This window comes from Dromiciops gliroides, chromosome 1 (genome assembly GCF_019393635.1).
Source record: "Dromiciops gliroides isolate mDroGli1 chromosome 1, mDroGli1.pri, whole genome shotgun sequence".
Taxonomy (NCBI): domain Eukaryota; kingdom Metazoa; phylum Chordata; class Mammalia; order Microbiotheria; family Microbiotheriidae; genus Dromiciops; species Dromiciops gliroides.
In genome coordinates this window covers 163,215,434-163,240,461 of record NC_057861.1, presented here as the reverse complement: position 1 = coordinate 163,240,461, position 25,028 = coordinate 163,215,434, and the positions used below count along the sequence as shown (strand labels likewise).

At 35.8% G+C, this 25,028-nt stretch overlaps 1 protein-coding gene across 4 annotated transcripts in view; it reads left to right on the top strand.

Moving 5' to 3' along the window:
* LOC122736843 (oocyte zinc finger protein XlCOF6-like) overlaps positions 1-25,028 on the top strand; it is a 52,792-nt gene that overhangs the window by 10,137 nt on the left and 17,627 nt on the right. For 2 of the 4 annotated variants that reach the window (XM_043979251.1, XM_043979255.1), the window contains exons 2-4: positions 6,676-7,833; positions 9,778-9,877; positions 11,520-11,765. In XM_043979251.1, the coding sequence (XP_043835186.1) occupies positions 6,702-7,833; positions 9,778-9,877; positions 11,520-11,765 (1,478 nt within the window). In that variant the 5' untranslated portion in view covers positions 6,676-6,701. Of the gene's footprint in view, positions 1-4,250; positions 4,390-6,675; positions 7,834-9,777; positions 9,878-11,519; positions 11,766-25,028 lie in introns of those variants that run through there. The other 2 variants (XM_043979252.1, XM_043979253.1) reach the window with 2 other exon arrangements.

Sequence of the window (25,028 nt, the reverse complement as noted above, 5' to 3'; positions counted from 1 at the left end):
TGCCTAAAAATAGTTGTTCATTCACAGCTGATCATCTTTATAATATTGTTGTACTTTGTATACAGTACATTTCACTTTGCATACAGCCTCATGTAAGTCTTTCCAGGTTTTTCTAGTAGCATCCTGCTCATAATTTCTTATAGCACAATAGTGTTCTGTCAAATCACATATCATAATTTATTCAGCCATTCCTCAATTGATGGGTATCCCCTCCATTTCGAATTCAACTTTTTGTTTATCTCTTTTTGGATACTGACCTAGTAGTAGTATTACTAGGTAAAAGAGTATGCATGGTTTTATAGCCCTTTGACTATAGTTCCAAATTGAACTACAGAATGTTTGAATTTGAATCAGTTTACAACTTCACCAAAAGTGCATTAATGTCTCATTTTCCCCATATCCCTTAAAAGATTTGTCATTTTTGTCTGCTGTCCTATTATCCAGTAGGTGTGAGGTAGTGCCCCAGAATTGTTTTGACCTGCATTTCTCCAATCAGTAATGAGTTAGAGCATTTTTTTCCATGTGGCTATAGGTAGCTTTGATTATTTCATCTCAAAACTTAATATCTTTTGATCATCTATCTTCTTTCTTTCTTTCTTTCTTTCTTGCAGGGCAATGAGGGTTAAGTGACTTGCTCAGGGTCAAACAACTAGTAAGTGTCAAATGTCTGAGGCCAGATTTGAACTTAGGTCCTCCTGAATCCAGGGCTGGTGCTTTATCCACTGTACCACCTAACTGCCCCTTGATCATCTGTCAATTAGGAAATGGCTCTTATTTTAACAAATTGTAGGAGGATTTTTTAATAACAGCTGTGTGTTTCTTGTTTTTTCAAGAACTCTACCCCTAATCCATAGCTGCAAAAGATATCTTCACTTCTAATTTATGATAAGACCTTTTTTTTTTTTTTTTTTTAGGGAGGCAATTGGGGTTAAGTGACTTGCCCAGGGTCACACAGCTAGTTAAGTATTAAGTGTCTGAGGTCAGATTTGAACTCAGGTACTCCTGACTCCAGGGCCGGTGCTCTATCCACTGCGCCACCTAGCTGCCCCGATAAGACCTTTTTATATCTATGTTCTTATTCATTTGAAGATTATTAAGGCTTCTGATAAGATATATATATATATATATATAGTCTAAGCTGAATTTCTTGTACACCATTTTCCTGATTTCTCCAGCAGTTTAGGTCATATAGTGTGAGTCCTTTATCCTTGTAGTTGGTGTCCTTGTTTTTTATTGAACTCTCTTGTTATGTTGTTTGCCTCTGGATCCTTGTGTATCTTGTCTGTACCACTGATCAGCCTTTTCTGTTTTTAACTACTGGTAAATAAAAATTTTATGATTGTTGTTTTGTAGTATGTTTGGAACTCTGGTACTATTAGACCCTCTTCCTACCACTTTGCATTATTCCACTTAGTCTTGTTCTATAGAGTAATCCTTTGGTTGGTTGGCACTGAATAAACTAATTTTGGTAGTGTTGTAATTTTTAATGTATTGGAACGTATTAATGTTATTTTCCATTATTTTGTGTTATTAATATGGTGTCATGTTTATAATTTCCCTAATATCAATAGAATTATCTGTATCCCTGGTATGAATCCAACCTGTTCTTAGTGTATATAATCTTTTTAATATGTTGGTGTGGTGGTTTTGCTAAATGCTTTGCTTTATTCAGTATTTTTATATTAATATTCACTAGTGATATTGGTATATAGTTCCCCCATTTAAAAAAGTTCTGAACTTAACAAATATCAACCATGAGTACTTTCATATACTTAGGAGAATGGGGAACTATATGAAACTATGAATCTGATGTATAACTGGCTTTTAAAGTATAATGAATTTAATGTACTACTTTCAAAACTATCCTGTTCAGATTCCTTCTGGCATCTTTGCATTTTCAAAGACCATGTTTTAATGTCCTATACTTCTTTTTTTCTTTTGAACCAACTTATCTTTAGCTACTCTCTCCCTCTCTACTCCCTGCCACTCCCTAACTAGGAAAAAAGAAAAAAGAAACTTTGTAATCAAACAAGATTCCTATATTAGCTATTTCTGAAAATATGTAACATTCTAAATCTCGAATCTCTCATACTCTGTAAATAAGTGAGTAGCATTCTTCATCAGTCTTATGGAATCCTAATCCATCACCACATTGGTCAAAGTTAAGTCTTTCAAAATTTTGTCTTTACAATGTTGTTATTCCTGTATAAATGGTTCTGCTCAGTTCACCCTGCATCAATTTATATAAGTCTTCCCAGTTTGTTTAAGAAGCATATATTCCTTTCTATTCCCATCCACTGCATCACCAGAGATCTAGGACATCTAACTTTTTTTTTTTAAGTTCTATTTAGGTTCTTGATTTATTTCTTGTTTATCCTTTTTTAGATTTGTTTAGGCTTGGAAGAGGACTTGTTGATGTCCCTAAATATTACTATTTTGCTGTTTTACTATGAGTCATTTGACTTTTCTTTTAAAGACATAGATGCTAAACCATTCAGTGTATATTGTCAAATATTGATATTTTATTATCTGTGGTGCCTTTAAACATAATATAGTTTGCCTGCTTATCTTTTTTTTATTGTTGCCTTATCTGATTGTTACCCTTAACTTTTTTTTTTCAGGACAATGGGGGTTAAGTGACTTGCCCCAGGGTCACAGCTAGTGAGTGTCAAGTGTCTGAGGTCGGATTTGAACTCAGGTCCTCCTGAATCCAGGGCCGGTGCTTTATCCACTGTGCCACCTAGCTGCCCCCCCACCCTTAACTTTTAAAAAATCTCTTGAAAGCCTAATAAACATTCTACTTCAGCCTCTTTTAAACTTTTTGTGAACCTTTTGTGCTTCACATCTTGTGTGACATTTAAAAATTCTACTTTTTAATCCATTCTTTTGTTGTTGTTTCAGTCATAGCACACCAGGTCCTTCTGTTTTCCTCTATCTTTTGAAGTCTGTTCAAGTTCATGTTTGTTGTTTCCGTGACACTATCTCATGCTCCATCCATCTCATCCTTGGATATCCTCTTTTCCTTTTGCCTTTAATCTTTCCCAACATGAGGGTCTTTTCAATGAGTTTGTGATTCATGATTGTGCTTAACTCTGTCATATACATTTATGTTTTACTTCCTTGTTACTTCCCATTCTTCTCTTTACAACAAAGAAGGAAATGAAAGAAAGGAATATGAACCATACTAGTAATCTATAATTTAAATTTCTCCTCTCATTTTTCTACCTAGTCTAGTACTTGTTTATTGATTCTCATACTTTCTTTCCTTTTGACCACCACTTTATAGTCAACTTTCTGCAGTTTGTTTTGTGACTGTTTCCTCCCTGACTAGATCTTCCCTAAACATTCCTCTCTCTGTCCTTAACTCTGATGGGTTTAGTGTCTTTCTCCATTAAATTTTCTGTTTGTATGTTTCAGACCTCTTTTTTTATGTCCATCCCTAGTGAATTCCCTTTTTCCCCCTTCCTCTTCTTTTTCTCATAAAACAAATAACATAGAGCCAAGCTATACCTCAGATCCTGTGTTTTTTCATACTTTGTCCATGCCCTTTGTAGCTTTTGGCAACAGTGACCAATCCCTCTGCCTGGACATTTTCTTCTCTCTTGGTTTCTGTGAAAACTGCTCTTTCTTGGTTCTGATCATTTCTTTTCAGTCCTCTTTGCTTGGACTAACATCTTCATCTCACCCACCACTAAGTGTGGAGTCCCATGGGTTTCTGCGTTCTTCTCTGTCATTGGTCTCATCAGCTTCCATAGGTAGGTAGATAGTTAAAACACATTTAAATGGTTACTGTGTTCCAGGCACCTTGGTAAGGACATAAAAACAAGAAGTTTACATTTTAATAGGGGAGGACAAAACATAAGGAGGAGCTAGAAAGCCTGGGGGTGGGTGAGGAAGCATGTGGTGTGGAAATGGAACAGACCAGATAATGAGCAGGAAGAGAAGTGAGCAGCATGGTGGAGCTCCTCAAGACATGGAGGTTCTTATAAGGGACTCACCAGTCATGGACCATAGGCTGAAGATAGAATCAGTTATTATGTTCTGTTCTTTTCCTCTGTCCAAATGACTTCCAATTTATGTCAATCTCACCAGTATTCTTATTATCAGCTGCCTGTTGGGCATTTCCACCTGGATGTCTTTCTTTTAGGTATCTCAGAAGCAACATAGAATCATAGTTTTAGAGCTAGAATGGATTTTAAAGGTAATCTACTCCAACCCCTTTGTTTTCCAGATAAAGAAACAGAGGCCCTAAGAGATTTCTTCCCTTAACTCATCCTTTCTCAAAAATTTCCAATCTCTATTGGAGATCACCCTCCTTTTGAATAAATGAGTGAAAAAGATCTTATTAAAACACCTACTTGCTGGATGCTGGGGATTCAAAGACAAAAAGTGAGAAACTCTTTTTCTTCTAGGCATTTACATTCATATGAGGGAGGGAGTTTTGTCTGGGGTGTCACTGAAATGGAGAATGAAGCCATAGGTCAGTTCATTGTTGTGCCCTTTCCAGAAGCAGTCAGTAGTTTTGACCTGATTATTGTTCCCAGAGTAAGAGATGGAAAGCAGGATATGGGGGCAACATGTGTTGCAGCAGAGCAGATAGCAACATGTCCAGGATGTATGGATAGGAAACATGGTCTGGGGCTAGCTAGATGGACTTGAGGCAAGTTTGCACATACCAGCCAAAGAAGCCTCAGAGGAAATTCCAAGTTGAGTAGGTTAATTCATCCTGGAAAGGATGCTTGATCTCTGTCCCAGATGCCTTAAAATATCCAAGGTGGATGAATATATTATCCAGGTTTACAATATTGATATCTTTCTTGACTCTTCCTCTTCCTCAGCCCAAACATCCAATCAGTTGCCAAATCTTGTTGGTCCTGCCTCTTACCCTTTCTTTCCACTCAAAAACCCTCTACCTTAGTTCATACCCCTCTTTGACCAATTGAAATATTTCTTAATTATTCTAATTGTCTCCACTGTTTCACTTCTCTGTTCCATCTTCCACATAGATGCTAAATTGCTATTTTTAATCGTAATTTTATTAAATATTTCCCAATCACTACTACTACTACTACTTCTTCTTCTTCTTCTTCTTCTTCTTCTTCTTCTTCTTCTTCTTCTTCTTCTTCTTCTTCACTATTATTTTTCAGGGCAGTGAGGGTTAAATGACTTGCCCAGGGTCACACAGCTAGTAAGTATCAAGTGTCTGAGGCCGAATTTGAACTGGTCCTCCTGAATCCAGGGCCCGTGCTTTATCCACTGCACCACCTAGCTGCCTCCATAATTTTTTTTTTAACATTTCCTTTTAGACATTTTGAGTTCCAAATTCTCTCCCTCCTTACCTCTTGAGAAAGCAGGCAGTATAATATTGGTTATACATGTAAAGTTTTGCAAAACATTTCCATATTAGCGATGTTGCAAAAGAAAACACATAATATACAACAAGAGAAATAAAGTTTAAAAAATGTTTTTAAAACACACAACAAAAAAATTATTTCTAAAACACACACTAAACCATGTCAAAAACTTTTCATGGTTCCCTGTTGCTTCAAAGGTAAAAAATAAACTCTCTAAGCTGGGCATTTAAAGCCCTAAATGATCTGGCTGCCACAAACCTTTCCAGTCTTATTTGGTATTACTCCATCTTCATACACTCCCTGTTCTAGTCAAACATATCTCCTAGTTGTTCCCTATACATAACATTGCACCATCTCCTGTCTGTGGCTTTGCTTAACATCTGGAAAATAATCTCTTTCCACCTCTACTTCTTAAAGTACCTACATCTTACAGAGCACAGTTCTGGGGCTACCTTTATAGAAGACCTTTCATGATTTGCACATTTCTGCCCACCCCTACCCCCCAGTGTATTTTTACTCTCTTCCTTTTGAAATGACTTTGTATTTATTTGTGTATACATTGTTTCTAACCAGTTGACTCTAAATTCCTAGAGAAATAGATTGTTTGAATTTTGTCTTTGTATCTGGAAATTTACACATGGTAAGAACTTAATAAATGTTCTGTTGAGATAACAATGTAAATAGAAAGAACAAGAAGAAAGAAAATGGATACTTTTTAATTAAAGTGCTGAAGTTTGACTGTGAAGAAGGGAAAAGAAAATGCACTTTCTTTGTATGCAGACTTGAGGGACTCTGAATGTACTGGCATGCTTAGTTAATTTGGCTGAATTACTTTTCTTTTTTCTTTGTTACTAGGGATGGTTGTCTGGGCCAGGAAGAGAGAAAAGATATATTTAGAAATGAAAATGGTGTAAAAATTTAAAAATGCATAAAATTATTAAAAACATTTGCTTGAATTGAATTTCACATTTTATGCAACTTCTTTTCAAGGGGGTTTTAAATTACTTAAAAAAATAAAGATTAAAAGATAATATCTCCATATTGATAAATAAGGCTTTTCTGCTCCGGAAATTGATCTATTTGGAAAATGTGATTAAGTAGAACATTTCACTTCTTCCAGTCTTCCAGATAATAGGTTGCACTATGCCTTACTGTCTATTGTAGCCCACATTTAACAGCAGCAGTAGAAGACTTCATTATGTTATCATGCTCCACACTTTTAGAGACCTAGACTGAATCACTGTCTACCTAAATATCCCTATTAGACTAACTATTTGCAAAATTGTGTATCACTTTTTAACTATTCTCTTCTTATTTGTAGGTCCTCCTAAGCTGTACTTTTGGAAAATGAATGAATTTAAATGTAAATATCAGTACATACCACCTGTGACTGTGCATTTACCTGAGGAAATCACCACATCCAAGCTAGCTTCCTCTTCTGTGGAGGGCTTTGAATCCAAAATTGCAAGTCTGGTAGAAATGTTTCTTGTAGAGGTATACAGGTGTAAGCTTTGCCAGTTCACCAGCAGCATAAAAAACAAAATCAAGACACATGTATTTAATATTCATGAACAGGATGGATACCATCCCCGTTCTGAATGCCAAGAAATGAGTACAGATCCAGATGAAAATGATTCCTACAGTATTGGAGATGAAATAAGTCAAGAAAACAAAGAGAACGAAGAGAATCTGGAGAAAATGTCTTTCCTGTTGCCCATGTACAGAATGCTTCATAACATGAGTCCTGAATGCTGTGAAATAAGCCTAGATAATCACAATGACACTACCCACACACCCAACACGTGTGATGTAAACACACTATTTGAAGAAGAATCTGGACAATTTCATCTGGAAGAACCCTGTTCTATGGTATCTAATGCACTGTCCTATTCACCAGACCTTTCTGAATCTAAAAAAAGCAAGGAAGACGAGGAAGCCCAGTCTGAACATCTAATGTCCCTTGGTTTGTGCCGCATTTCTAGTATGAAATCTCTAGGCATGGAACAAAAGGTACCCAAATTAGACACAAAACAGGAAATGGGTAGAAGTCATAAAAGAGACACTGACAAAAGTAACTCATCTCAACCATTGAAAGATATTTACTCCCTAAAGAGTGGTGATGAAAGACATCTATGTGCCTCTTGTGACCAGCAGTTCATGTCCAAAGATGCCCTTGAAATACATGACAAATGCCATAATGGAAATCAAGGATTCCAGTGTCTTTACTGTAATTTCAGTGTGACTGAGTGGAATTTAATGGAGAAACACTTAAAATCTCATAAGCGGCTAAAGAGGAGCTACCGTTGCCTAACATGTGAGAAGGTTTTTATGACCCAAAGTGCCTGGAAAGTGCACAAGGAGAGTCACCAGGGGAGACGCAGCACTCTTCAGCACCCAGAAGGCAAGACAGAGCCTGCAGAAAACTCCTTGGCCTGCCATCGTGAAGGTTTGTTTAAGTGCCCTCACTGTGATTTTATTGGTGAGTTCTGAAGAGTTGCCTTCAGCCCTTATGCTCATCATTAACCTCTGGGGGTTTCTGTGTTAGACAGCAACAGTGATGCACCCATAGTTTCCTAACATACCTGATTTTACTATCAGCTTCTCATAGCTTGTGGTGATTACAGAGCAATTTCATATAAATAAATTCCCATGGAAATGTGTATTTAGAAGATGACTTTTTGGTGCAGTTTACATTTTCTCCTGTTAATCTGTAACTTCTGCAACTTAAATGGCTTTAATTTTACTCTTTTCATATCCGTGTTTCTGATTCAACCTGATGTCACTTGAAAAAAAAATGGCATTAAAATCTAAAGGATTCTTATATACCTTTTAGCCAAGCTTTGATTTTTAAAATCAAATTTTGCCATTTTAATGATATTCTTATTTAGTTTGCAGTAAATTTGTCTCTGAGAGTAAGGGTTTGGTTAAAGTGATTCCACCTCCACCTATAAACTGATGTTTGTACTTTTTATACAGTGATTCCACTGCCACTGTTCAGTTTGCTTCACTTTTCTTTCTTTACATTTTTAGATCTTGCCATAGACAAGTATTATTGAGTAGTTAATTCTGACTTTTTCTTTAAGAAGTACAGTAAAATTCTCATTTTAATTGTAAAAATACTTTCAAGTTTCCTTTTTGTTTTTTAAGGCAATCAAACTCCATAAAAATATAAATTCCATAGTAGTGAGTTTATATGGTAAGTAGATACTGTAAACAGTCTATTTACATGCAGTGATTGCTATGCTAACTACATTCAGGGACTATCAGAGCCCATGGACATGTTTAAATCAAACATCCCCCTCTTGTTTGGAGAAAGTGCATTTACACTTTCTAGTAGTGTTCCTTCTTTGTTGCTGTTTCTTCCAAGTTAGCCTTTTTCCTTTTACTATAGTAGTTCTTGTTGGGGGAGGGGGAAAAGTAAACCTCTGTTGACTACTTTAACCTATCTCTTACCACAAAAGAATTTGCTGGCTTTTGAGTTCCTTTCCAGTTCTAGAGCTATGCCTCTTTGATTTCACTGGAATGAATGAGAATGTAACTTTGGAATGAACATTTGAGAGTTTGTAATTTGTTAAAAAGTTCCTATCAGTAAATTTGCCAGGAATAAAAATATAGACATTGGCACTTTAATAGCATAAGAGATTAGCCACAAACCACCCAGAAGACACTGAGAACAAACCACTGTTCTTTTGTATATGTTAGTGATCATTTCTCAATGAAGTGAACTACTCTCCTAAAAGAGAAGCATGGATTAAAGGTAAGCAGAATAACAAAATAGAAGAGCGAGGCTGATGTGAAAGAGTAATTGCTCAAGAAAGATTACGGAGACTTAAGGGAAAATGCTTTGCCAACATTTAGAGCTGCATTTTTGATGCTTTGTTGTTTGAACTACACTTTATTTTTGATATCACTAGACAGTTTGGTACCTAGTGATGTGTAGATACATCAGAAAAGATTGGTGATTTGATTTCCTTTCTGTCTTTGCAGATTACAACCCCTTCATGTCTCAGGCAGTTTTCATCAGTTCTATTACCAAAAACTTCATCTGGTGACCAGTTTCCTGGTGATCTCTCTGAACTCAGCCAGACTGGTCTTTAAATAAGACATACAAAACAATTATCAGTACCATATTTGAAGATTTTTCTGTTGGTTAGAAACTCCTAGGACTTGCCTCCCATTGGCACAGGCTTTGAGAATTTAGAGTCCACTTTATGGCATTATGTTGCATCCAAGGAGAACTTGAGTGGAGATAATCTATAATGTAATTTAAAAATTACACTTGCAGTTCATGTACTGCATCTAGTCACAATTAAAGAATTTTCTGGTAGCTGCTAATATTAAAACATGCCAAAAATTGCAATTTAATAGTTCCTCTAAATACATATATTTCTGTTTGTTTTTGTTTTTTAAATCTTTAAAACAGATAGCGATTGGCCTAAGGTCCACAAACATCTGAATAGTACCCATGACTATAATGCCAACCCACATCCATGTACTGAATGTGAAAAAAAGTTCTGCAGAATGTAGGTATCCTTTATCACAACTCTTACAAAACTAATTTGTTTGAAATTTCAAGGCTTAAGAGCAGGTGGGGAAATAACAGAAGGAGATGGTAGTATCCTGGGGAAAGAAGTTTTTGTTGTTGTTTTTAAAGCAAACAGATTGAATTTAGGATAAAACACAAAAACTAGAGGTTTTTTTTTTTTTAGTCAAGTTAGTAATTTGCCTCTTGGTTAGTATTTTGTAGGTAGATTGACTATACTGAATCCCATGATAATATAAAGAATTTAGTATAAGTCGCCTTATTTTTGGTAAAACCTAAGACATGTTTGGTATAGTTACTATGGTTGTCTTTCAGATACTGTAGATTATATTTGATATCATGTATGGTATCACAGCGTCTTTTCTTTTCCATGATGGTAATTTAACTTCTGCAGAAAAATTCTCTGATCTTTGGGAAACCCTGAAAACCATTTAAATGATTCATATACTCATTTAATCATTTAATTTTCAAAAGCTACCATCTCATCCATTTCTCAGGGCATTACTCTGGACTTTCATTTCAGGGTTTTTCCAGAGATTAAAGCCATTTTATTACCCTAATTTTTTTCTTTTTCCTTCTAATCATTTGACACACTCCACACTTTAGGAGTGCTAATATTGTGTTATTTAAAGGACCTATTAATATCAAGAATTTTGAATTTCCAGTTTTTCAGGTTGAGCTGTTAAAAGTAATTTTTGAACCTTAAAAGTGATCCTTCAAATTTATTATCCTGCCTATTTTCTAGTCCCTTCATTTCAAGAAGTTGTAGTAGTATTGCACAATTTAGTACAGTATGATGTTATTTAATTGTCCAGCAGACCAAGGATGTTGTTCCTCTGTAGCTAGGAGTCTAACAACATTATATAGCCCATTCTTTGTGTAGCTTTGTTTCCAGTGAAAGGAAAACATCACAGGACTAATGCTACTCCCTACATCTTTGGTTAACCTGAAATTGCTGCTCATTGTATAATTTTAGTAGAAATGCAAATGGGCATGATATTTCATTGCTGATCTGCTTTTTAGAAGCATCTTCACTAGGTAATAAAAGACCTAGCAGATAGTTATCTAAACATGATTAACTCTTCAGATTGAGTTGCTATTCTTAATTCCACAGTCAAGAACAAAATATGATTTTTAAAATGATAAGGAACGTGATTGTATATCTTTAGAACATAGCATGTTGGACGAGATCTCTTCTAGTTTTAAATCAATGATTTTGTTAATCATTATTAAACTACTTTAGACTTTGGTTTTAATATCCATAAAAAAATTGTAAATTGCTCTGAAACTCTTGAATTAAAAGCATTGTGTAGTTTAGTGTAGTGTCTTTATTTTGGCATTCGATTTTGACTGCTTAAGGCAGTCATGGAGAATTTTTTATTGAATTTCATTTATCATAAATATGTCAGATATTAAATTAATCTCCTTTGAGCTTGGGTGAGGTACTAGTTAATGGGCCTGTTTTCTTGTATCCAAAGCATAAAGATTATGGGTTTTTGTGTTTTGTTTTGTTTTTTTTAAGCAGTTTTTAGTGTAACTGGAACTGCACTTCTTGTTGAAATTTATTTTAGCCATGAATTCTTCTATTTTGATTATTGGTTTTTTCCTTCCCGTTTGTATAGAACAGATTTGAAGATGCATATGTCCAAACACAAGAAAGCCAGGGCCTTTCTTTGTTCATTATGTGACCAGACATTCAAATACAGACGTCAATTGAGCAGGCATCATAAACATGTACATCAGAAACTGAATATAAAAGAGAGGAAAAAAAGAAAGAAAGCAGAGGTTAGCCTCATTTATTCAGGCACAGAAGCCACAGCCAGAACCAGGAAAAATGCTGATGAATTTACCTGCAAAATTTGCAACAGGTATGACTTGTTAAAGTTAGATGATTATGGTTAGATATGGTAACTGTCACCAGCATTAAGGCATTTCTTTCTTGACTTTTTTTTTTGTCTAATTCTGAATTTAATCATTGCTCATTTAATGCTACATTAGCTACTTTGTATCTGTGTTAAGCTTTATTTCCAGATTTGTAGTGAGATGATGTTTCATGGGATTCTGGGATTTTATGTACTTTGAATAGCAGTTTTGTGGACAAAGAGAAGACTCTTTCCCACTTGACAGACTTAAAAGTACTGAATAAATCAAGTATTACTTGATTAGTATCCCTTCCCCGTTCCACATTTTCTAAGTTGTAAAGGCTCCTTTGTTGTTTACTCATTTTATGAAATAATTTGTGAGAATGCATCTGGATTCAGTTCTTAGCCAAGACTGAATTGCCTTGGTTGAACTAGCCTCTCACCCAGGATTGACATTTTTGACATTCTAAATAGTCGTTATGAACCTTTTAAAAACTCAGGCTTTCATGTTATACTCATTACCTGTTGAATATAACATATGCTGCTTATTCTTTCATGTGTTCGCTTGATATTTGACAATTGTTATACAACTTTCCTGTCTAGAGTAGAATGATTATTCCTTTAGATATTTTTACCACTAAGATAGAAAGTATTTTTTTAGCATTAACTTCTGGGATTTAGTAAACACCTTTCTAATATGCAGATTAGCTCAAGCAGTGACCATATAATTCATTAATTATGCCTATTGTCTGAAGTATGTGTTGATAGAGTTTTCATTGTTTGACTTAGTTTGGAAAAATAGAAGAAAAGGGTGTGATAATCAAATATCCACTTAGTGTGTTAGAAAAAATGTAGTTATGGTTCTTGTCTTTCCCAAATAGATACCCCTTCCCAGCTTTTCCATTGCTGTCAATGATTACTTTGTCTTAGTTTTCTAGGCTTATAGCTTTGACATCTTTATACTCCTTTCTTACCTTTATCTTCTACATTTCCCCAGTAATGTCTGAGATTTGACCTTCATTTCTACAGTAGCCAGCCTAGTCTAATCCCTTATTATACTATTATAAAAGTCTTGGGCAGCTAGGTGGCACAGTGGATAGAGCACCAGCCTTGAAGTCAGGAGCACGCAAATTCAAATCCAGCCTCAGACACTTAACACTTACTAGCTTTGTGACCCTGGGCAAGTCACTTAACCCCAATTGCCTCACTAAAAAAATAAAAATTAAAAAATTAAAAAAAAAAAGTCTTATAGGCAGTCATATAGCCAATCTTTTTATACCCTATTGCATTTGACCAACAGTACAAGTATAAATGGAAACCTAAAAAGTTATCCCTTGGGGCAGCTAGGTGGCGCAGTGGATAAAGCACCAGCCCTGGATTCAGGAGGACCTGAGTTCAAATCCAGCCTCAGACACTTGACACTTACTAGCTGTGTGATCCTGGGCAAGTCACTTAACTCTCATTGCCCCACCAAAAACAAAACCCACATAAAAAGAATCTACTGTAGTATGTCTACTTTTTTTCTCATATATAATCTTAAATTCAAAACAAGTCATATAAAGCATGTTATTGTGCCTCTGTGTTTCTTTTTTGTATTGTAGTTTCAGATAACAAAATTGACTCCCTAATCTGCCTCTCAGATCTAATGTTGTTCTCTTATCCAGCATAATTCTTCAATAGCTGGCAATCTACTTTCCATTCTGTGTCTTAATTCGTCAATTCAGTCTTTTGGGCCTTCATGCATGTTAATTTTACTTAAACTGTAATCGTGTCCTTACTACCAATCTATTTTTTGGATCAAATTGTAATTTTTGCTGTTATTTTACACTTGTTCATAAGTTATTGTGTATTTGTTTTAAGTGGGTATTAATTTCTCAACAAATTTTAAGCTTTTGGGCTGCAAGGGAATACATTTCATTTCAATTTTTAAAACCTCTGTTAAATGCTATTTTGTGTCAGGTTTTCTCATTCCTATTTACTTCATTGAATCTTAAAACATTTAATAAGCACTTATGTGCCAAGCACTATGCTAAGTATTGAGGATTCAAAGTAAGGCAAAAACATTGTCCTTGCCCTTCAGGAGCTCACAGTTCAATGAGGAAGACTGCATGCAAGCAACCATGAATATACAGGATATATACAGAGTTAGAGAGGACATAATCACAAAGGGAAAACATTAGTGCAGACTCGGGGTAGACAGACAGTATTAGGAAAGGCCTGCAACAGGCAGTGGGGCTTTGGGCAGAATCTTGAAGGAAGCTAGGGAAGCTAAGAGGCTCAGGTTGAGAAGGAAGAGCATCATCGGTGTGGCTGACAATCAGTGCAAAAGCATAGGGAAGGAAAATGTAGTGTCATAAGGGAAGGTGGTGGTGCCCTTGATAGTAAGAGGGAAGTTTATTTAGATTGGAGAATCATTAGCATAGAGATGATAGATAATTACATACTTGAAAACTAATGAGGTCACCAAGTGAAGTAGTATAGAAAGAGAAAAGGCTCAGGACAGAACCCTATGGGCATGACCTGTATGAAGAGACAGTAAAGTAGACTGAAGTCCTAAAAATATGAAAGGGAGGACTGTGATTAACAGTGTCAAAGGCTACAGAGAGGTCAAGGGATGTGATTTGAGAAGAGACCATTGGATTTGGCAGTCAAAAGAACTTTGGAGAGGGTAGTTTTAGTTGAATGATGTGCTCAGAAGCCAGGTTATAGGGAATTAAAAGAGAAAGAGAGGAAGTGGAGGCATGTATTGTAGATAGCATTCTCAAGTTTAACCACATATGGCAGAAGAGATATGCAACAATAGTTAATGGAGATGGAAGAATCAAATGAAGGTTTTTTGAGAATGAGGGAGACATGGGCATAGGGAAGCAGCCAGTAGATAGGGAGAAATGTAAGAGAAGTGAAAGAGTGAGGATAACAGAGGGATCAATTTGCCAGAGGAGATGGGAGAGAATGGGGTCACTTGTTTAGATATAGCAAGGAGTAAAGCCACCTTTTCAGGTGGGACATGAATGAAGGTGAGAGTAGCAGAATTCACCTGAGGAAAATAAGAGGAAGAGGAGGGGAGAAGGCTTCTCAGTGAATGGCCTTAATTTTTTCCGTAAAAGGGGCAGCTAAGTGGTGAAGTGGATAAAGTACTGGCCCTGGATTCAGCAGTACCTGAGTTCAAATCCAGCCTCAGGCACTTGACACTTACTAGCTGTGTGACCCTGGGCAAGTCACTTAACCCTCATCGCCCCACCAAAAAAAAAAAAAGCCATAAAATCTGAAGCAAAGCTCTCAGCTGAGAGGGTAGAGGGAGGGAAAATGCAAATTAAAGCTGAGGCATTCCCATAAAACTGGCAAAAATATTTTGAAATTATAAAATTCAGTATTGGTGGGTCTGAGGGTAAATAGGAACTCTTACATTGTTAGTAGAAATATAAATTGACAGTCTTTTTGGAGAACAGTCTGATAATATATTATGATAGTTATAAAATTGATCACATCATAGGTTGAAGGCATGATATAACAAAAAGAGTGCTAGAATTGGAGTCCATTGGAGCTAGGTTCAAATTGTATCTCTGTTATGCATCTGTTACTTGATTCCTGTGTGACCTTAAGTAAGTCACTTAATCTCCCCAAGACCTCAGTTTCATTATCTCTAAAAGGAGGAAAATAGACCACAGAAAAGGTTCTTAACTTGTTTTTCTTTTCTTTCTTTCTTTCTTTTTTTTTTTGCGGGGCAATGGAGGTTAAGTGACTTGCCCAGGGTCACACAGCTAGTAAGTGTCAAGTGTCTGAGGCTGGATTTGAACTCAGGTACTCCTGAATCCAGGGCCAGCACTTTAACCACTGCACCATCTAGCTGCCCCTTTCTTTCTTTTTTTTACACTTTAATTTTATCTACCCCTGACTTTTAAAAAATAAGTTCTTAATTGTTATTTTTTGTTTCTTACATCATCATAGCCATTCCTGGTATCCCTGTCCCTGTTTTCTCCCCTCATCCAAAAAGCCATCCCATATGACAAATAGTACCTTTTAGGGAGAAAAAAAATCAGCACAACTAATCAATACATCGAAAAAATATGAAAATACGTGCAATGTTTAACATCTATAAATCTTCTGCCTCCACGAAGGGGTGGGTTGGAGGAGTCCTCATATATCTCTTTATTACAGTTTTACTTGATCTTTATAATTTTGTTACATTTACTTTTTTTTAATTTGGTTTGTAACTGTTCTCCCATTTACAATGTTGTAGTTCTTCTGTATGTTCTGTTTATCTGTTGTCATCACAGTCATCATTTTTCACAAAGCACATTAATATTCTAGTACTGCTACAGTCATGTACCACAGTTTGTTTAGCCATTCCCCAATTGATGGGTACCTACTTTGTTTCCATTTCTTTGATATTGCAACAAGTTCTGTTATAAATGTTTTGGAGTTTATGGAATTTCTTATCTAAGGCTTCCTTGAGGTATAAACCCAGTAATAGTCTCTGGTCCATAGGGTATGAACCTTTTTGTCACTTTATTTGAATAATTCCAAATTGCTTTCCATTTTACCATTTTATAGTTCCACCAACAGCGCATTTGCCTGTCATTCCACAAACCCCTCTAACATTGACTATTGCCATTTTTTGTATATTTTTGCCACTTTGCAAGGTACATGATAAAATCTCAGGGTTATTTTGATTTGTATTTCTGTCATTATTAGTGATTTCAAGCATTTTTTCATGTGGTTCTTAGACTTTTCAATTCTTTTGAGAACTATTTGTTTGTAGTCATACACACACACATATGTATGTGTATATGTGAGTGCAGAGTTTATATTAGATACTAAATCTTTATGAGAGTTCTCTTCTTCCTCCACCTCCTTTTACTCCTCCTGTTCCTCCTGCTTCTCTCAGTAAAAGAAAACTTCATTTCTTTCCTTCTTATTGTGTAGTTTTACTGTACAAAATTTACTCCTTTTTCTTGTCAGTTCATTTACATGCCATTGAGGAAAGGAAGAGTGTACTTGCAGTTATAAAAATCCTAAAAAGTAAAAATACCATTATAGGAAAGATTATGGCACCCACAAACAAGACATTATGGTTTGAATAGCGGTAGTCATGATTTAGATGGTTGTGATAGAAATATAGAAAGATCTATTTTCTGCTGTTTTGCTTGTCATTCTTGTGAAATGGAGTGCTTTCCTCAGTAGTTCTTGTAATTATGAAACATTGAGCAATTTTGTTAATTTGCTTCTACATCATGCTTGTCTAATCTAATCTAATTCCTGGATCTACTTCTAGTACCGATTATTTAAATGATTAATACTTTATAATATAGTTCAAGATCCTGTAATATTAGACTCCATGTTTTTTGGTTTTTTTGGTGAGGCAATTGGGGTTAAGTGACTTGCCTAGGGTCACACAGCTAGTAAATGTCAAGTGTCTGAGGCTGGATTTGAATTTGCGTGCTCCTGAATCCAGGGCCAGTGCTCTATTCATTGCACCACCTAGCTGCCCCTGACTCCATGTATTTTTATATTTTTACGTTAATTCCTTCTATGAATCTTATTTGTACCATAGTTACTTTGTATACTGTCTCACCCATTAAACTGGGTTCCCTAGGAGCAGGAACTATTTTTACTTGCTTTGTTTTCCCAGTGCGTACTATGCTGCTTGGTATACAGTAGACACTTAAAGCTTGTTGAATTGATAATAGAAAGAACACTGGTTTTGGAGTCAAAGGACCTAGGTTTGAATCCCAACTTTGCCATTCAGGCACTTGATAGATGCTCATTGATTGAAATTTAAGTTTTTGTATGAGATGGGAAAATCATATTCCCTATAAAGTTGCCTTCAAACAGACAGAAACAAAGTTACTTTATGCAAAGAATAGATAACTGATCTGGGTTGAGGTCCCATCTCTGATACATACTGAATGTTTGATCCTCTGGAAATAACTTAAAAGCCAGAGGAGTCTATAGGCCCATTCTCCTAGACCCAGCTTCTCTTACACATTACTGGTATGCTCAAGGCTTAACCATATTCAGTTGTAGTTAGAACTATGTGCTGAGACTCCCACAAATTATTGATACGGCACAATTATAATTTTGCCTTCCTCGTCCTGGTCTTCCTATTTAATCTTTAGGGACCTAGTCTTTTGTTGTGGTCCATGTTTCATGACCCCATTGCCCCACTGGCAGTGTGATAGCTGCCATAGTAATAAGCCTTTTGTTTGAAACTCCAATGTAAACCTGGGTCCCCAGCAAGTGCACATATCACTCTTCATTGGAGCCACCACTCTGCCTGCTGCCCCATGGAAGGTTGGAGGAAAGATAGATAGCATATGACTATCCTTGGTTGAATTATTGTCCATCTGTCTTTCTCTCCCATGTAATGCTTGGCTTTGATATCAGTAAACCATTTTCACACATTCTAGAGTTGCTCTGTGTGACTTTTGCTGGAACTTCCTCTCTAAATTTTCATGACAGTCACAATCTTTTTGTGCAGTATTCCAGGCAATTCTTAAAGACTACATGTTGCACATGATTCACATAGAAATGTTTTGCAGGATTTCACACGTACAATTGTTATCATATTGCTTGCTTTCTCAATGAATGGGGGAGGGACTGGAGGGAGGAAAAGAATTTGGAGCTCAATTTTATTTTTTAAAGCATGCTAAGAATAAATAATAAATTAAAAAAGAAAGAGACATGTTGTGGAGAAGATGCCAGCCTGAAATGTTAGAAGGAATTTCATCACTGAAAATTCCCTACACTAATATATTGATAGTTTCAGTTAAAACAAAAAAAGGAAAGTCAATTCAAACAAAAAAATTAATTAAAATAGTAATATGAAAATACTTCTTCCTTTTCTTTCCTATCTCCAAAGCCCCAAAAGACAAAAGGCCCTAGAAATATATATAATAGCGTGTAGAGATGGCATTCTAGTCATCAAACATTTATTAAGTACCTGTTATGCTCAAGGCTCATGTTAATATTCTTGAAAGCCTTCCTGTTCTCTTCTTAAAACTTCACTAATAGTGATATCATTATATTTGTATATTAATATCATGCAGATTTGAGATTATTGTCATAAAGAGATGGGAAGGACATATGCCTCAGTATTTATATTTTTTTGGTTGCCTTGAAGGGGTTGGATAAAAATAAGGTCCAGGGTTTTAAAAATAATTTTATTCTCTCTGAACTTAAACACCACATTGAATGAGCATTTGCCTATATATAGCTGTTGTCTTTCCTCCTCAAAGAGAACCAAAGTGATATCACTAGGTTGGGGTCAAGGCACAGTGTGTCTGACTGTGCCTCATCAGACCAATGTGAACATATGGAGTGAGGAAATTTGTACATCTCACATAGTAGAAACCTAGTGAAAGAGAAAAAGAGGATTTTACATGAAACTGAAGGTCTTTGTTATGTACAGCTTGCTTTTCTGTTTAAGTATATAAGATAAACCCGTAGCTTTCAAAGTTGTCCTAATTCTCTGAAGGCACATTGTTTTTTCCCAAGCACTGGGTATCCTCCTATCTTTCAGCTTTCTTTCAGAAGCCATCATTCAGTGTCCTTAAAACTGAGTATTAATCTTGTTAGAATTAAGAAGTTAGTGGTCTAACAGTACACAACTTTTTGGGAAAGACTGCTGTATCTTAACCAGTAATTTCATATGTTAAAATATAATCAATTTAGTGTTTTGTTCTATTGTTTAGCACTTGCCATGTTCAGTGCCTTCTGATTTTATCCTCATATTCATAATATATGGGTGTATGATTTCATTGTAGTCTGGAAGCCTTTGGCCTCTCTCATTTCTTCTGAACCACCTGTGCTCATACCATTTGCAGTGACTAAATATCATAGTATATGTTGATTTTAATTTGGGGAAGGTCAGAAGATCCTAATTGAATTCTTTGTAGAATTTCTATTTTTGTATTCTCTGCAAAAAATATTGAAGCATTAGATATGATTATTTTCGTGGTGAAATTTTGCAAATGCATTACAGAAGGAACACTACAATACTAAATGACCAAGTGTCTCGTGAAATATTTCTTATATTCCGATGTACAAAATAGTTAATTCTGTCAGCACCTCTCTTTCTTTCTCTAAGGGAAACTTGAAAGATATCCTTCCATTTGGCTGCAACTTTGTTTTAATTTTTCATTTAGAGGACCAACAATTAAGTTAATGTCTCTAGACAATTTAAAAACTGTAATTTTAAGCTTCTTTTTCTGTAACTGCCACCTGCCGTTATTGCAGAAGAGTAAGAATTCTCACAGGAATCTATGATCCTATTGTATAAATTACACACAATTTATACAAGCTATTTGTATAACAATGAATAGTTATGATGAGTCTTTACATACATTTTCATTCGTACCTCACAACAATCCCATTTTATATGTAAGAACACAGCCTTAGAGAAGTCCTATGTCTTGTGTAGGCTTTTGTAGCTTGGCAGTAGCAGAGCTGGGGGTGGGGAATATTGGGTATGAGTTCAAGACATAGTTCTGCTATTTATTTTATGCCTTGGGCAAGTTACTTAACCTTTCCTGCCTCAGTTTTCTCTTCTGTAAAAGGAAGGGGCTGGACTAGATGACCTGTAAAGATACACCTAAATCAAGTTCTGTGATCCTAGGAACACTGGTCTTTGCTGACAAACCCAGGACTCAGTTACATACTATGCCAGCTCTCAGTCCAATAGTCTTTTTTTTTTTTTTTGGTGAGGCAATTGGGGTTAAGTGACTTGCCTAGGGTCACACAGCTAGTAAGTGTCAAGTGTCTGAGGCCGGATTTGAACTCAGGTCCTCCTGACTTCAGGGCTGGTGCTCTATCCACTGCACCACCTAGCTGCCCCTCCAATAGTCTTTTGTATTACATAACACTTCCATGCTGGCTATGCTATATCTTTGTTTGTAAAGGTTTTATGACTATAATTTCTCCTTATTTTTATAGTATCAGTCTTATTTTGTATAAAGGAAAATATGCAGCCAATATTAACAATTTTCACCATTTAATTTTTTCTGTGCTCAGGTTTTAATGGCACTTGTACTGTTACCTATGCATAATTTTCTGAAGTGATGGGTTAAGAAGTCATTATCGACAGGGCAGCTAGGTGGCACAGTGGATAGAGCACCGGCCCTGGATTCAGGAGGACTTGAGTTCAAATCCGGCCTCAGACACTTGACACTTACTAGCTGTGTGACCCTGGGCAGGTCACTTAACCCCAATTGTCTCACCAAAAAAAAAAAAAGTTATCATCTATAAATGCCAAATTATGGCAAGAGGTTAAATTGGTTTTCTCAATGAGACCCTTTTTTTCTCCCTAGAGTAGGTGTTCTAGAAGCCTATTCTTTTCATCTTTTTTTTTCAATAAGTGATTTGATTAAGATGGCCTTTATTATCATTTTTATCATGGCTATTTGGATACCTTATTTCTGTAACTAGAAGATAGTAGGTTTCAGGAAGTAAGGAGCACATTTGCAAAGAAAATATCGAGTTTTTCACCTGGTACTTTACTTTCCCCAAGTAGCACTTTAATTTCTTACTCGTGGAGGAGCTGTGTCTCCTTACCCTTTTTGGTTTTGGATAACCAACCATTCTTTTTGAGTAGAAGAAAATTTCAGAGGGCCAGAATACATCATCTTATAGTTCTAGGAAACTAGAGTTCCTTTTGTGCACATGTGTATGTGTGTGTGTGTACATACATACATGCCACCTTAAAGAAGAACAGGGATGTTCATCTTTGAAGCAGAGTTCCAAAGCAACATGAGTTCATGATTTAAACAAAGAACCCATACTTTGAAAGTATCATTCACTCAGCAAATACTCCAGTGACTCCTGGTAGCAAGGTTCTCCACAGATTAAAAAAAATTCATGTTTGCAGCAGTTTCCTATTTTGTAGCTCTAAAAGTTTTTCTGCTGCATCACCAATATTTTGTGGTAGTGCAGTAGCTAATGTAAATGGCTGTAATAAATAGTGATACATTTGGTATTAGAACAACTTAGCTATTCAAAATTATATTTTGATTATAGAGTAGATAGTACCAACGATTAGCTCCTTTCTCCTCAATTAAATGAGACTCACCTGCTATAACTTTGTGTTCTTGCTTAGATGAGGTACTCAAAGCTATTATACAGTATTTTGGTAGTTCATATATTTTCTGTTTCTTTGTTTTTCGTTATTTTCCTTTTATCTGTTTGTAATCCTAGGAGGTTCTGTTATTTATAGTTGGGCTCTCTCATTTTTCAGTGGAGGGACTGAGTTTTAAACATTGTAGTCATTCACAGTGCCTCTCTAGTTCCATTTATGATTTTGGTATTGGATTCTAGAGTTAATGGGGGTTAATGGCAAGAGTTTCTTCTCTAGTTCTTGGATCTATTTCTTTTTGCTAGCTGCAAGTCTTGTAAACACTTTCCATTCCTTTTTATGTAGTGAGTCTTTAAGTCATAGTACCATAAACCTATAGTTGGAAGGGACCTCAGAAGTCAAGTCAAACTCCCTCATTTTATAGATGTAGAAGACTCAGGGTAGTTAGTCACATAGGTAAGAAATGGCAGAATTTGACAGATTTGAACCCAGCTTATTTTATAGTTACTTAAAAGTACAAATATGGTTTGTTTTTTAAGTGGAAGTTAATATCCAGAAAAAGAACTGTGGAATCCGAATGCAAATTGAACCATACTATTTTTACTTTTTTTTTCTTTCTTGAGGTTTTTCCCCTTTTTTTCTGATTCTTCTTTCACAACATGACTAATGTGGAAATATGTTTAATGTGATTGTACATATATAACCTATATCAGATTGCATGCTGTCTTGAGGTGGGAGGAGGGAAAGGAGGAAGGGAGAAAAATGTGGAACTCAATCTTATAAAAATGTATGTTGAAAACTATCTTTACATGTAACTGGGGGAAATACTATTAAGATTGAGAAAAAATTTAAAATGGAAGTTAAAAGGCTTCTACTTTTATGAGAATATGCAAATTTTCTTGTAGAAAACTTCATTGTAAGAATTTTTCAGAAGGAGCTTTTTTTAAATGTCAAAAGTTGAAATCATTTCTGATAACCAATTCAACTCAGTTCAACAAGTATTTTTTAGATAAACCTATTTATGTGCCAAGCAATGTGCCACATAGTAGGAATACAAAGAAAAAACTAGCCCCTTCTCTTAAGGAACTTATATTTAATTAGGGAGAAACAACACATATATGAATTAGGATAGTAACTACGTGAGGAGAGAGGAATAGACTCATGAGAGAGATGCTGTAAAGGTTAATTTGGCAAGATTTTCTTGTAAAAGCTGTGGATATTATCTATACTTCTGATGTTGAGAGGAAATGCATCTTATGGGAGGCACCTAAGAACTTCACTTAGCATATATAATAGCAATCTTATAACACCAATACTCTCTAGTCCTTCCCTGCTTATTTCTAGTTATAAGATGATTTGTATTATAATATGTATAATACAAATATTATAATATATATTATTTACAACAGATTGGTGTTCATTCATTTCAGTAGTGTCTGACTCTTCCTGACCCCATTTGGGATTTTCTTGGCAGAGATACTGGAGTGGTTTGCCATTTCCTTCTCCAGCTCATTTTACAAATGAGGAAACTGAGGCAAGCTGGGTTATGACTTGCCCGGGGTGACATAGCTTGTACTTGTGGAAGGTTGGATTTGAACTCAGGTTTTCCTGACTTCAGGCCTGACGTTCTATCCACTGCACCAACTAGCTGTCCCATGTACAACAGAAGTTGACTTAAAAAGGAAGGGAGACAACAGAAGAAGACAGGAAGCTGGGACTAGTCACATGCTAGTTGTATTTATCAAGTCAAATGCTGAATATATATAGTTAGGATCATAGACATAACGCAGAAAGGGACCTTAAAGGACATCTAATTTAGCTCTTGAGATTGTCATATGAAAGCCACTATTTAAAGATATTACATTGTCATAATAATTGCATTGAAATTGCAGTATATAAGGCTGAATACTTTTAGTTGTTTTTTTTCTTTTAAATTTTGTCAATTTGCTAAGTTAGAATTTTGGGGGTACCTCTCTTTTTCTAGTTTGTGAGCACTAGAATTATGTTCTGTGGAATTTCATAAAAATTCTGGAAGGTTTTGAGCTTGTCCAGTTTCAAGTTTAATAGGTGGCTCAGTGAAAATAGCACCAGCCTGGAGTCAGGAAGAAATCTGACTTCAGACACATACTAGCTGTGTGACCCTGGGCAAGTCACTTAACCTCTGTTTGCCTTAATACACTAGAGAAGGAAATGGCAAACCACTGCAGGATGTTTGCTTAAGAAAACCTCATGGACAGCATTGGTGTGCTGTGGCCCACAGGAAGTGGGCACTACTGAACAACAAAAGTTTGTTACTGTTGTTATAATTTCTCTGCTCTCCTCTTATAAACATTAATACATTTGAAAGTTAAAACTAATCAATCATACGGTGTTGTCCATACAGTCTTTTGATTGTCACCACTTTATTTAAATGTAAGCGCCTGAGGGCAAAAAAATTGGGGGGTCATAACTATAATTTTGTTCTAATGATTATTTGATGGAGGAACTTCTTCATTGTTAAAGATCAGGAACATAAAAATAAAATAAAAATAAAGAATTTCTAGTCTTTGAGAGGTTGCTGGGACACTTTAAGTGTTAACACAAGTTAAGTGACTTGCCCATGGTCACATAGCTGTATGTGTCAAAGTTAAACTTGAACCCAGGTCTTCCTGACTCCAAATCTGACACTATCCACCATGCTATGCTACATAAAACATAGTAGGTGCCTAATAAGTGCTTGTTGAACTGAATGTGCTTTGCTTGTCAATAAGTTGTTTTCTATAACAGGTTCTGTTCTGAGTGAATATTTTAAACAAGATTCCATGATAAATAGGCATTTCTGATAGTGCTCACTCATTTGTGAAAACTAAAAATCTGTAGAGGACATGGGATCAGAAGATCATAGACCCGGAGCCAAAAGGGAACTTACTGGCCATCAAGTCCAACCCTCTAATTTTATAAATGAGGAAACTGAGGCACAGACTTGCTAAGGGCCACACAACTAGGAAATCTCTGAGGTAGTATTTGAAGTTCGGTCTACCTGTCTTCAAGCCCAGTGCTCAATCCACTCTGCCACCTACTAGTTACTTTCTGTGGTGCTCTAATTAAAGAATCCTCCTGGTAGACATTTAGACCAAAAAAGTAACATCTGCAGTGATATTTTAAACTTTTCCCAGGTGATTAAAAAAATAGCAGTCATATCTTTAGATTCACATTCCTTA